The 14581-nt window shown below is 41.2% G+C and overlaps 1 protein-coding gene across 1 annotated transcript in view; it reads left to right on the top strand.

Annotated features, from left to right (window-relative positions):
- Positions 1-1271: 1271 nt before the first annotated feature.
- Positions 1272-14581, top strand: part of LOC133651825 (ubiquitin carboxyl-terminal hydrolase 31-like) — a 31006-nt gene continuing 17696 nt past the window's right edge. Inside the window, exons 1-8 of the mRNA XM_062049978.1 lie at positions 1272-2694; positions 10408-10542; positions 10651-10745; positions 10813-10905; positions 10988-11123; positions 13241-13388; positions 13456-13633; positions 14416-14527. Of these exons, the coding sequence (XP_061905962.1) occupies positions 2164-2694; positions 10408-10542; positions 10651-10745; positions 10813-10905; positions 10988-11123; positions 13241-13388; positions 13456-13633; positions 14416-14527 (1428 nt within the window). The 5' untranslated portion in view covers positions 1272-2163. The remainder of the gene's footprint in view (positions 2695-10407; positions 10543-10650; positions 10746-10812; positions 10906-10987; positions 11124-13240; positions 13389-13455; positions 13634-14415; positions 14528-14581) is intronic.

Raw genomic sequence — 14581 nt, 5'->3', positions numbered from 1 at the left:
TTTTGTAGTTATTTCCCCTTATTTTTACACAGTAACTCAGATATGGTAACACTAATGAGCAATAGAAGAGTATGAAGTGATTTTTGGTCTAGAACATGTTTTGCTTTATTCATTATTGACCTGTTTCTTGCTACTTTGTGTGTCTAACTTTGAATTTGAAGCCTCTCAATTATAAACAAAGCAAAACTATACCTCAATGAAAATGCACTCCGTACTCTATACTGCACCTTGGTACTCCCATACCTTCCATACTGTGTTGCAGTATGGGGGAATACTTACCACAACACAATTCATCCTCTAATCATATTACAGAAAAGAGCAGTGTGTATCATTCACAACGTTGGTTATTTAGAACATACTCATAATCTGTTTATGCAATCAAAGTTGCTCAAATTTGATGACCTTGTTAAATATAAGACATTAATAATCTTATATAAACCATTTAACAAGTTATTGCCGCCTAATCTACAACGTTTTTTTTAATAAAACGAGTGCAGGCTCATAACTTGAGAGGCTTTGGATATTTCTTATTGCCGACAGCTCAAACCACTCGTAAACGTTTTTGTGTGTCTGTATGCGGAGTAAAACTATGGAACAAACTGGACTTACAACACAAGCAATGCCAAACTATTAATCGATTTAAACTATTATACATCCATGGGGTCTGGTTCAAATATAGAGATGAGGGTCTTTAATTTGACCTGCTGTTGTACTCTGTCTCAAAGTGTTAACATGTGCTCAATGTTTCCTTACCATTATTGCTATGTTGTCTATTACCATTGTTGGTATATTCATTATTCCTACATTGTTGATACAAATTATTGTTACAGTGTAATAATTATTGTTACCTGTGGTAATGCCACTATGATACAACATCTGTATTATAATCCTTGAACAAAGTAAGAGTGAAACTCATGTGAACAATCACTGAATGGAGAACTGGGGGTGGGATTAAATAAGTTATCTTCTTCCCACTCCCTTTCAGGCAAAACTGGACAATCATGCATTACATACTATACATTACCTTTTGCAATATATTAATTTATATTATTATGTGTTGTCAACTTTGTACTTTTTTATGTCATTGCCTGAAATAAATAAATAAATGGAAAAAAAAAAATGAAATGAATGAATTTCACCACTGTTGTTTCTCCACCCGGCCGACAGGGGGCAGTCTTCCGCGTGTCAACCCATGACCAGACACGTCTGCCAAAACAAACAACAACGCGAAGAAGAAACAGAAGGGAGCCCGCTGCTCGGTGAGGTAGCTCCAAAGTGCCTCCGAATATGTCGACAAATAACCGGTGAAGGAATACTCGACGCGCCTTCTCCACGGAATGTCACCTCCAGGGCAACATGGAGGTCTGTCGCTTCTCGTTGGACCGGGACCTCACGGCTGAACGTCATTATTCGACACCCTGTTCGAGCTAGCGTTAGCCACATATGCTAACACCAGCGCTCCCTGGCCGAAAGGGGAGCCGAAGTTGGTGCGTCGCTATGCGGCAGTGGACCGCGGAGTAAGGACGGTAACTCCCGTGGAAGTTATCCCGCTCGGGGTTTGGGCGATGGAGAGGTGCGTGTAGCGCCGCCGCTGAGGTCTCTTTTTCAATCAATCAATCAACCAATCAAACTATTTATATAGCCCTAAATCAAGAGTGTCTCAAAGGGCTGCACAAGCCACAACGACATCCTTCGGCTCAGATCAGGGCAAGGAAAAAACTCAACCCAATGGGATGCAATGAGAAACCTTGGAGGGGACCGCAGATGTGGGGACCCCCGCCCTGGGCCACCGGTGCATTGGACGTGGAGTGGATCTAGTTAATAGTGGGAGAGTCCAGTCCGTAGTGGGGGCCAGCAGGGGGTCATCTTGAGTGGAGACAAGTCATCAACTGATGCACAGATGAGTGATCCACCCCGCGTCCTGACTTTGAACAGCTAGCGGCTCATCCGTGGTCACCTAATCTGTGCCCCCTACCGCCCTCTCCACGCAGGAGACGGCAGATCAACTGGTCTAAAAGGTTGGGGTCTATTTAAAAGCTAGAGTATACAAATGAGTTTTAAGATGGGAGTTAAATAGTAGCATCTCTAACTGTCACTGGTAGGGCTTTCCAGAGTACTGGAGCCCGAATAGAAAACGGGCGGCCCGGGTGCTGGTGTGCGATCATGTCCTGCAAAGCCGCCATGGCCAAGGACAAGAAAACGAGCTTCGGTAAGAAGCTGTTCAGACGAGGTTCCGTCCGCTCCGTGGGAAGTTTCATGAGCAGAGTCCTGAGGACACTGACCGCCCTGTCCCACTTTGGATCCGAAGTCCAAACCGAGGAGGACAAGGACGACGACGGAGGCTTCACCGCGTTTAAGTCCGGAGCCAAGGACGCGCCCGTGGACGACGGGGACCTGGGGGTTTTCCTCTCCGGCGAGAGAATCCCCGGCGTGGCCGGGCTGAAGAACCACGGCAACACCTGCTTCATGAACGCTGTTCTGCAGTGCCTCAGCAACACGGAGCTGTTCGCGGAATTCCTCGTTTTGGAGCAGTACAAGAAAGAGGGGCTGGTCGAGGACAAACCAAAGACAAACGGCGTCCATCTGCAAAAGAAGGGACCCGCGGCCAAGGGGGAAGTGACCGAGCAGTTGTCTGGACTTGTCCGTGCTTTGTGGACGTTTGAGTACACCCCCCAGCACAGCCGAGAATTTAAGGTAAGTCTATGCGGCTTATTCTCACAGTGGGGGGCCGGAGCCTATCCCAGGTTCAACAACCTTTCATTCATGCATATGTCATGCTCTTATTATGATTGTGTTCCTACATTTTAAACCAGTAGTTCTTAACCTTGTTGGAGGTACCGAACCCCACCAGTTTTATATGCACATTCACCGAACCCTTCTTTAGTGAAAAATGAAATGTTGTATTTTTTCAAATTCAAGACAAAGTTATATGTTTTTGGTAACACTTTAGTATGGGGAACATATTCTAAGTAACAAATACTTAATTTAAAGTTATTTGGTTAGGGTTAGAGGGTTAGGGTTATAATAAGGCCATGCCGAATAAGGCATTAATAAGTACTTAATAATGACTAGTTAAGAGCCAATATGTTACTAATTTGCATGTTAATAAGAAACTAATTAATGGTGACTATGTTCACCATACTAGTGTGTTACCATGTTTTTTTACTGGTGCACAAAATGAACCGTGCATGAACATCACCTTGTTCAAAGAACAAAACCAACACAGTGCATAAACTCACAACAAATTACACACCTGCAAATCAGTCTGACTTCTGCTGTTGCCGTATCCGTAATACGCCGATAGGGAGAAGTTTTTATTTACACGATGAGTCGGGTGTGTCTTGACCTCCGCCGAACCCCTGAGCCCGACTCACCGAACCCCTAGGGTTCGATCAAACCCAGGTTAAGAACCACTGTTTTAAACACTTCCTTGTGGTCTACATTACATGTAATGGTGGTTCTTTGCTCAAAATGTTGCATATATTATTATTTACAGACTGTTTTCGAGGTGCTTTCTGACCGTCTCTTCTGGATGCGCCGTTTAGTGGGCGGCCTTATTTACGTGGCTCCACTTCGACAGTGTCTTCAAAGGATTTAGCGCTTCCATCGTGAGTCTACTGACAACTAAAAGTTCAAATATACACTACTGTATTTTCCGAACAATAAGGCGCACTTAAAATAATTTTTTCCCCTCAAAACTCGACAGTGCGCCTTATAACCGGGTGCTCTTAATGTACGGAATAATTCTGGTTTTGCTTACCGACCTCGAAGCAATTTTATTTGGTACATGGTGGGGGCAGTCAAACATAAGAGATACGTGTAGACTGCACTATGATGGTAATATGACTCAAGTAAACAACACCAACATTTTATATGTTCCATTTAAAATATCGAAAATTACACACGGCGCTCAAATGTAATCACAATGTTTTAGCACGACTTTGGTAAGCTATGAAGCCGCACCGCTTGATGGATTGTCGGCGCATTTAACATACGAGTATTATTATGGGGTGTGTATAAGGTAAGACATTATCTGGCATTTTGTTTCACAATATTATGCAAAATCAACTTTTCTTACCTTCTGGTACCTGCTGATCTGTAATTGGGATCTGCATAAATCCTGAAAAATTGCGCGCGTCCGCCTTTGTAGTCCGTGTCGAAACCATAGTCTAAGCTTCTTCTTTTTCTCTATCTTCTTGTTATGGGACATTCATCCTCTGCTGTTGCCATTTCTAATATAAAGGAGTGTAAAATTCGTACTTATATCTGTCAGTAAACTCGCCATGAAAGCGCTAAAACATACCGGTGTAGTGAGTTAAATTATTCACCCAAGGAACTTTAGTTATTAGAGAGTTCCGGTCGGACGGGTGTTCACGGGACACATTTCCGGCGTTGTTGTTGCACTAGTGAGCCACGGATGCTGCTCCGTTATTGATTGAAGTAAAGTCTGAATGTCATTAAAACAGTTAGCTCCATCTTTTGACAATTCTTCTACTCCCGTCCTTGCACGCTACGCCGCTACAACAAAGATGACGGAGAAAAGACGCTGTCGAAGGTGAGCTACCAAAATAAGACCGCCCACAAAACGGCGCATCCGGAAGCAACTGTCAGAAAGCGACTTGAAGATGATCTGTAAAACATAATCCACGCAACATTTTGACCAAAAAAACACCATTAGACCACAAGGAAGTGTTTTCAATTTAGAAAAAATAAAAAATATGACTCCTTTAATGCGCCCTATATATGAATGTGCCTTATATATGAAAAAAGATCGAAAATAGACCATTCATCGGCAGTGCGCCTTATAATCCGGTGCGTCCTATGGTCCGGAAAATACGGTACTTTGTATTAGAAATGGCAACAGCGGAGAATGCATGTGCATGCACGAGCCAGTCTACCCCACAAACAAAGGATCGAGAAAAAGAAGAAGCTTGTTGACAACAGAGCTGACTTACGCTAAGCTCTTCGGGTAAATCTTTACAAAATATAAACATATCCGCTGACATCACGTCACAAATTGGGCAAATTCCAGACGGCTCATATCCCAGAAGTATGAAGGAAGGCAAGATTGTTTTAAAAATATCCCCGCAATGCCTCCATGGTTTGATATCACCTTTTTGTGGACTTCCAGTCAAATCCCAAATACATAAGTGCTTTGAGATAAGAACCATTTCTCGGCTAATTGTTATGCTTTAAATTGCAAGCAAAAATTTGAGTTACAAGCATCAACGCCCAATATTTGACTAAGCTCCAACAAAAACATAGCATTAGCTTACAGGTGGAGGTGGACATAACCTATTTTTTCCAAACATAGGAAGGAAGAACATGAGTGTGAAGGACAGTGCTAAGAAGAAGACGCAGATGATATTCATTGAAGTAAAGAAAGAGATCATTCAAAAACATGACATTGCGTGTCGCAGACTTGGCAAAGCAGTTTGAGCGTAGCACAGCTCGTGTGCACCATACTGAAGCGGAATGAGTCGATAATGCTAGCCAAGGACGTTAAAGTAGTTTCTGAAAGGTGGACATTTATCCATGAAAAATGGAGGAGAAGCTGCTGAAGGTGTGTTTCAAAGTCAAAGTCAGCTTTATTGTCAATTCTTCACATGTACAAGACATACAAGGAATCGAAATTGCGTTTCTCACTATCCCGTGCGTAGACTATACTAGAGAAAGAAAAGACACTAATAAAGTGGCAAGACACAAATGGTAAAGTGACACAGCATGAGTATAGCTAACTGCTATAGTAACAACAAAACAATGCAGTGATAACAACAATAATAAGAAAATTGCAGATGGTGGCGTAACACCAAAAGATATATGATAAACATGTAAACAATTTGATATTTCAACAGATTACTGTGGAAAAGTGGTGTTTGACAGAGAAGCAGCTCGAAGGAGATACCGTAGAAGTCCATTATTTCATTACTTTATAAAACTACTGTAGTATTTTGTAGGACATTATATAGTAGTGGTTTACATACAAGGTTTATAAAAGTTATTTCTAAAAAGGCATGTTATGTGTTAAAATTGTGCATTTTGGGGGGCAAAGCACCAGTTAAATGGATTTAAATTCGGTTCGTTGTGTGACATTGACTTGAGATACAACTGTTTTGAGTTAGGAGCTCCATCACAGAACCAATTAAGCTGGCAAATTGAGGTACTACGGTAGTGCCAAATCCCAACAAAAGGGCTGCTACAGTTGAAATCCAACAGAAGCACAACATTCCAGAATAAATGCTTGATCGTACAGTACAGGCCAAAAGTTTGGCCACACCTTTTCATTTTAGTGCTTTTTTCTTTATTTTCATGACTATTTACTATTGTAGATTGTCACTGAAGGCATCAAAACTATGACCCCTGTGAAGTGAAAACCATTTCAGGTGACTACCTCTTGAAGCTCATCGAGAGAATGCCAAGAGTGTGCAAAGCAGTAATCAGAGCAAAGGGTGGCTATTTTGAAGAAACTAGAATATAAAACATGTTTTCAGTTATTTCTAGGGATGTCCGATAATATCGGACTGCCGATAAATGCTTTAAAATGTAATATCAGACATTATCGGTATTGGTTTCAAAATTATCGGTATCGGTTTCAAAAAGTAAAATTCATGACTTTTTAAAACGCCGCTGTGTACACGGACGTAGCTAGAAGTACAGAGCGTATAAACAACTTTAACACTGTTACAAATATGCGCCACACTGTGAACCCGCAACAAACAAGAATGACAAACATATTTCGGGAGAACATCCTCACCGTAACACAACATAAACACAACAGAACAAATACCCAGAACCCCTTGCAGCACTAACTGTTCCGGGACGCTACAATATGCACCCCCCGCTACGCCCTACCACCTCAACCTCATGCTCTCTCAGGGAGAGCATGTCCCAAATTCCAAGCTGCTGTTTTGAGGCATCCATCCATCCATTTACTACCGCTTATTCCCTTCGGGGTCGCGGGGGGCGCTGGAGCCTATCTCAGCTACAATCGGGCGGAAGGCGGGGTACACCCTGGACAAGTCGTCACCTCATCGCAGGGCCTGTTTTGAGGCATGTTAAAACAAATAATGCACTTTGTGACTTCAATAATAAATATGGCAGTGCCATGTTGGCATTTTTTTCCATAACTTGAGTTGATTTATTTTGGAAAACCTTGTTACATTGTTTAATGCATCCAGCGGGGCATCACAACAAAATTAGGCATAATGTGTTAATTCCATGACTGTATATATCGGCATCGGTTGATATCGGAATCGGTAATTAAGAGTTGGACAATATCGGGATATCAGCAAAAAAGCCATTATCGGACATCTCTAGTTATTTCACCTTTTTTTGTTAAGTACATAACTCCACATGTGTTCATTCATAGTTTTGATGCCTTCAGTGGCAATCTAAAATGTAAATAGTCATGAAAATAAAGAGAACGCATTGAATAAGGTGTGTCCAAACGTTTGCCCTGTACTGTATATATTGCAATATGTAAATGCATATGAAAATAGACCTTCTAAATTGTGTTGCCACTAGGGATGATACTCGAAACCGGTTTTCCCGGTTGTTTGATAAAAAAAGAACAGAGTCCTCGGACTCGAATCCCTTTTTGAGAACCGGTACCCGTTATCGAGACCACTATAGTAAAGAAAAAGAGTTGATTCTTTATTCGAATCCCGTCCCGACCAGAAATGCTCCGTGGGACATCACAATAAATGACGTCACGTAGCTCAGTCATTAGGCGCAGATAGCGAAAGCAGGAAAACAATGGACGGGAAAAAGCGCTCCAAGGTGTAATAAAGTTAAAAACAAAAGCTATAATCCATCGAATAACTTTACTGAGAGATTTTAGCAGGGTAAAACACATTATTATTATTATAGAGGTTTATTTGAAATAGGGACAGATACAAAAACATAGACATCTGAAACAGTTATCCGATGCATGCATCACAGTGTTTGTAGCCAAAGCTAATTTACAACACTTGTCCCCAACAACAACAACAACAACAACAACAACAACAACACAGATCCAACATCATTAAAATAGGAAAATAAAAAATAGAGTGAGTTGATAATAATGATAATAGTAATAACACAGACAAAGTGCAAACTAGATAAAAGCCAATAATAATAATAATAACACAGACAAAGTGCAGACTAGATAAAAACCAATTAGTAAAAATGAGTAAAAACTAAACATGGGAACACGATTGTTGCTCAACTAGCCATAATTTTGTTTGTTTTTTGAAAGTGACAAGTGCAGGTATACTTTTCAAAGTGTCCGGTAAAGAGTTCCATAGTTGTGGTCCTTTTATTGAAAAGGCAGTCTGGGCAAAAGATGTTCTACGGAATGGAACACAACAGTTGCCTTTTGACACTGCTCGGGTGGTAGATCTGGTACCGCTTTGCAGTCTTGTAATTGCCTTGCAGAGCAATTGGGGAGCAGAGTTATGCAAGCATTTAAAAACCAGTTTGACTGTGTGTAACAAAATAAAATTGGTAAAACTTAAAATATTGTATTTGGTTAAAATTTGGCAATGATGATATCGTATACTCTTCTTGTCTAGAACTTTCAAGGTGCGGTTATAAAGACACTCAATGGTCTTGATTGATGACTGGTGTGCCTGGGACCATGTGGTTAAGCCATAAGATATGTGTGACAGAATCATTGCATTCATAAAAGTAAAAGCACAGCTAAGAGTTAAGCAGTGTCTTATAATCTTAAAACAGCCTAGGTTTGCCTTCAGGGTTTTACACATCTTCTTAATGTGACTTTTAAAATTCAGCTGATAGTCTATGATTATGCCCAAATATTTGACTTCAGGTACTTGTTCAATGACCTCCTCATTAATTTTTATATTCAGGTTTGTTTGAGGTAGCTTTTTTATGGAGAAGCAGACAGAGTTAGTCTTTTTAGTGTTTAGGGTTAAACAGGATGACTCCAGCCAAGATGCTATTTTGTCTAATTGAGCATTTAACTTCTCAGCAACTAGAGTACAGGTCTTACCTGATGTATATACCACTGTGTCATCCGCATACATCTGTAAATCTATATCTGTGCATACATCTGGTAGGTCATTGATGTATAGACTGAATAGTATAGGTCCCAAGACACTACCCTGAGGTATCCCTGTTTCTATTTTGCGGAAGGAAGATCTCACATTATTAATGGTGACACATTGTTCACGGCCCTTTAGATATGACTCAAACCAGGACAATGACTGTTTGGATAAATTGAATTTAGTTAGTTTTGAAATTAAAATGTCATGATTGACTGTATCAAATGCTTTTTTTAAGTCTAGAAATACTGCACCGACCACCTGTCCTTTGTCAAGAGAATGTTTGATCCTTTCATGACGAACACTTTTACGACCAACCGGAAACATAGCAACGCACCTCCTTTACGGCAGCTGTCGCAACGTTCTTAAAACAAACGCAGCACATACATATATATACAACATATCTCCCTTTTTTAACTTTTGTTTTTCTTTCCTTGTAAACAAAACAAAATCAAACTGTAGATGTGTTGTCTGTCTAATTATAAATAATGCAGACGAGGCGTGTTGGCTGAGTTCTTTACGTTTACTTTCACAGCGTGGCAACATGCAACACTTTTCGGGGCTACCGCGCATGCTCGTAACTCCCGTTGCATGCTGGGTAGTGTAGTTGTTATATTCTCTAGCTCATAACATTTTTCCCCCATAAAGAAATAATGTTAACTCAATTAAGTGTATTTCTTTTTTTAGCTTTAACTTTTCATTTATTAGCATTGTAACCACATTTGCAAACAACTTTTCTCTTCATAGAATTTTCTTTCAATAAAGAAATAAAGTGCAAAAATGTCAAAGCATCATAACAAACAGTTGTGTCAAATAGCAGCAGAAGTGCACTTTTTGGAGAGCTGTATTATTTTCCGTTTTGTGCCCAAGGGACTGATTTTATTTAACACTATTTTATTATTTATACACCTATAGTGATCACAGAGACAGGTTGTTTTTGTGTTACTGTATATATTTGTTTCTCTGAAAAATCCCACTTAATATACTTTGGGTAACAACAGTCAATATTTATTTATTTTATTTTATTTTTTTAGGTGGGTAGCAGTCAATATTTATTTATTTATTAGATTTTATTTTTTTATTATATAATAAAAGTGAGCTTTTGTTAAACCAAATATTGTGTGTTTTTTTCCATATACAACAACCTATCTGGACTCGATAAGAGAATCGATAAGGAATCGGTTCGATAAGAGGATTCGATAATAGGCTCGAACTCGATAATTCCTTATCAAACATCATCCCTAGTTGCCACTTGTTAAACAAGTTAAATCCATGTCGTTCATGCGCACACAAACACATTTTTATGGCCGAGATGCCCTCCTGTGAAAGTTAATCCGCCCATTGTAACCTCTTGTTGCAGAACGCGGTGTCAAAAAACGCCACACAGTTTAAAGGCAACGCGCAGCACGACGCTCAAGAGTTCCTGCTGTGGCTGCTGGACAGAGTTCACGAGGACCTCGACACAGTCAACCCCATCGGCAGGCTCTCCTTAAAGGTGAGGCCGCAAGGTTTCCTGGAGTGATTATGCGCGAGGAGGCTTTTACATCCGCCTGCATTATTTATGACTTCTGCCTCATGAACAAACTTGTTTGTGCTTGTTCAGCCACCTATTGAGGAGGATGACCAACATGCAGAAGGACCCTCCCCTCCGCTCTCAGCTGGTTCATTTGTACAAGAGCTCTTTCAGGCTCAGTACAGGTGAGTGCGCCACGTCCTCACAATGTATCCACGTTATGCATTGACTCATATTTCCACACACCAACAGGTCCTCGCTCACATGCCCACATTGCCAGAAACAGAGCAATACCTTTGACCCCTTCCTCTGCATCTCACTACCCATCCCACTGCCGCACACGCGGTAAGTGGAAGAGTGAGAACCTGTCCCATGCAGCGGAACGTTTTGGTTAAAAATTGGTATTGTGTGTATATGTCTATGCCAGGCCATTGTACGTTACGGTGGTCTACCAGGGGAAGTACTCGCACTGTTTGAGGATCGGGGTCGCCGTGCCCCTCAACAGCGCCGTGTATCGCCTCCGGGATGCTGTGTCGCGCTCGACCAAGATGGCTATGGACCAGGTTTTTAAAAGCATTTTTATTACTACTACTTCGCTTACATTCATTGAGCTGTGACTATAGGGATGAGTACCAAATCCGGTACTTTTTTGGCACCTAACAGGCATCGATTCTCATAAAATCCAACAGTGCCATGTTTTGGTACCTGGGTTGTGTGTGACATCACACCCGGTTGCCAACTCAGCCAGCTCGTTACACTTCGGCACTTAAAGTAAAGTTAAAGTACCAATGATTGTCACACACACACTAGGTGTGGTGAAATTTGTCCTCTGCATTTGACCCATCCCCTTGATCACCCCCTGGGAGTTGAGGGGAGCAGTGAGCAGCAGCGGTGCCGCGCCCGGGAATAATTTTTGGTGATTTAACCCCCAATTCCAACCCTTGATGCTGAGTGTCAAGCAGGGAGGTAATTGGTCCCATTTTTATAGTCTTTAGTATGACTCGGCCGGGGTTTGAACTCACGACCTACCGTTCTCAGGGCGTACACTCTAACCACTAGGCCACTGAGTAGGCGATCACTCAAGCAGCACTGAGAGCGGACACAGCCAAACTACCTCTTGGTAATGTTGCAATTTCCAACACCAACAAATACATTGACTCAAACGCTCCAACGTAAGTTAAGTAAGGCTCTACTTTTCTAAAAATGCTTGATGCCAATATACATTGACTTTGCTATTGAAATGCTATTTATTAGCATGAACAATTTTACCTTCAAATCAATCAATCAATCTAAATGTACTTATATAGCCCTTAATCACAAATGTCTCAAAGGGCTGCACAAGCCACAACGACATCCTCGGCACAGATACTACATCAGGGCAAGAAAAACACTCAACCCAATGGGAACAATGAGAAACCTTGGAAGGGACCGCAAATGTGGGATTGTGCCATTTGATTTTTGTGATTTTTATATTTTATAAATATAAATGCACACCACTGCGGAAATAACGAGTGAAGGAGGACGTTTTACTTTTAAACCGTTAACATTCTTTTCTCAAGGTGCCAATAATTTACTTCAAAACATATTTGGCTTCATGCACACAGAGTCACAGACTCATAGCTTTTGTCTACGTCATGCTCTTAAACTGAAGAAATAACCAATAAAATTATACACTCTTTATAATGTAATGTAATCATAATATATAATAACAATGCAAGTAACCATCTAAAAGGATATAAACTTTTATTTCTCATTACTGTAGAATTGTGTACCAGTGTACTGTAATTGGAAGGTAAACAACTGTCATACTAAATAAAGACTTGTTTCTGTAAGCAAAAATGTAACCTAAATAAATATTGAACATGTTAAAGTGCATTTTTTCCCAGTTCAAAAAACGAGGTCGGACATTGTCTTTTTATTTGTTGCCATCACATGATCACGGCATTCTCGCTCTTTCGTCCATTTTGATGGGCTCATATTTCCCATTTGATTTGAAGCTAAATATTACCACAAAGTAATATTTGGCTTTGTGATCACATTTGTTTGCTCCTAATTTTTGTTGTCAGTGGCGAGTCGCAAGTAGGGAGACCGTGTGTCGTTGCTTCCTGTGTGTGTAAAGCTGGCGCCCCGCTCTCTGCTCACCAAGACAAAGATTGTGAATGTCTGAAAAGAGGGCTCACTGCGTTTAGTTAATTCTGCTGTCAAACGCTAAGGACGATGCACAGAGAGAGACGTCTTTCTCCCTGTTTGAAGCGAGAGACGAACAAATGCGAGGCTCAACAATTCTGATTGGCGAACATGTCTGTCACTCAAATGGCGGTGACGGCGGAGAAAAAAAGCCACCAGCCCATTGTGGTTATTTATCGCACAAATTAAAACCTTGCTGATTCGATGCCGATTAATCGTGCAGGCCATACCGTATTGGTTCAAATGTGAATGGTACTCATCCCTAGCTGTAACAGACAATGCGTGTCATGTGTAGAAGGGAACATTACATGGTTCTGTGGTTGTTGATATGATGCATAGTAGGGAACATTACATGGTTCTGTGGTTGTTGATATGATGCACAGAAGGGAACATTACACGGTTCTGTGGTTGTTGATATGAAAAGCTAAAACATACAGCAAATGTATTCAGTTTTAGCCCGTGCACAGTCTTTAAGTGTATCACTTACTTCTAGTTCATTCTGACCGAAATGTACTACGACGGTTTCCACCGTTCCTTCTGCGACGACGACGACGACCTCAACATCATCCAAGAGAGCGACTCCATCTTTGCCTTTGAGACGCCGGAGATGTTTAAACTCGAAAGCCTACGCACCAAAAGAGGCAAGTTCTTCATCGGTGTATTGTTTTATTTTTTACGGAGATATGTAACTCTTTTTACTTCTTGTAGGAAGTCTTCTGGCCAACCTGAATCACAACAACTTGAAATACGGGACGGAAAATAGTCGGACGTCATCTTTTATGCAGGGGGCTGGGACCCCTTTGGCATCGCCCAATAAAAACCTGGCTCCTGAGAAGATGATCCTCCTGGTGTGCAATAGGGCCTGTACTGGACACCAAGCAAAAAGGTACCTACCTCGTATCTACAGCACAAATTGTCACATTGACCAACTTCTTATAAATTTGACCAACCTTACGGGGGTATAACAAAGTCAGTGAAAGGGGTGAAGCAAGTGGAAAACATGATAAAAATGCGTTGCCAACCACATAATACAAATATATGTTAATGTTGTCTTGCAACATGACCTGGAAAAGCAACACCACTGCACTCCAGAAAAAAGGTCAGCAAAGACTGTATTTTCTGAGAAGGCTGAGGAAAATAGATCTGGCTGATAACCTGCTCCTGTCCTTCTATCGCTGCTCCGTTGAGTCAATACTGACCTACGGCATCTCCGTGCGGTTTTCTAGCTGCACGGTGGCAGAGAGAAAGAGATTACAGGGCGTCATAAACGCGGCCCAGAGGATCACTGCATGAGAGCAAACAGCATCCTCAGGGACTCATCCCACCCAGGTCACCACTGGCTTGAACTCTTGCCCTCAGGGAGGCGCTATAAGACCATCAAAGCAAGGACAAATAGACTGAAAAACAGTTTCTATCCTAGAGCTGTTATTGCCCTAAACTCTGCACTTACCTGAACACTCATCACTTTATTACTTGCTTACCTCTGATAGAGATCTGCTGTGCAATATGTTTTGAACATTTTATTATGTTTTTAAATTTTAAATTGTTTTATTATTGTTGTTGTCTTAAGACTATTTTTTGTAGGTTTGTTTTAAAAGCACTGAGCTTGATTGCTGTCCAATTTCGTTGTTTCCATACAATGACAATAAAGGTATTCTGATTCTGTAGATTTGGCTTGCCTTTCGTTCTCTATATGGAGCGTACGACCACCTGGGACGCGCTCCAAAAAGAGATCTTGGAGAAAATGCGCCACCTCCTCCGACCTGGAGTCTATATTCAGGTAGGAATTGACAAGGGTTAGTCGTAAATTTAGGTCAAGCGCAGAATGTTAACG

The sequence above is a fragment of the Entelurus aequoreus genome, linkage group LG06, assembly GCF_033978785.1.
Source record: "Entelurus aequoreus isolate RoL-2023_Sb linkage group LG06, RoL_Eaeq_v1.1, whole genome shotgun sequence".
NCBI lineage: Eukaryota > Metazoa > Chordata > Actinopteri > Syngnathiformes > Syngnathidae > Entelurus > Entelurus aequoreus.
The sequence above is the reverse complement of the archived record's forward strand: the minus strand, read 5'-3'. Positions and strand labels throughout refer to the sequence as shown.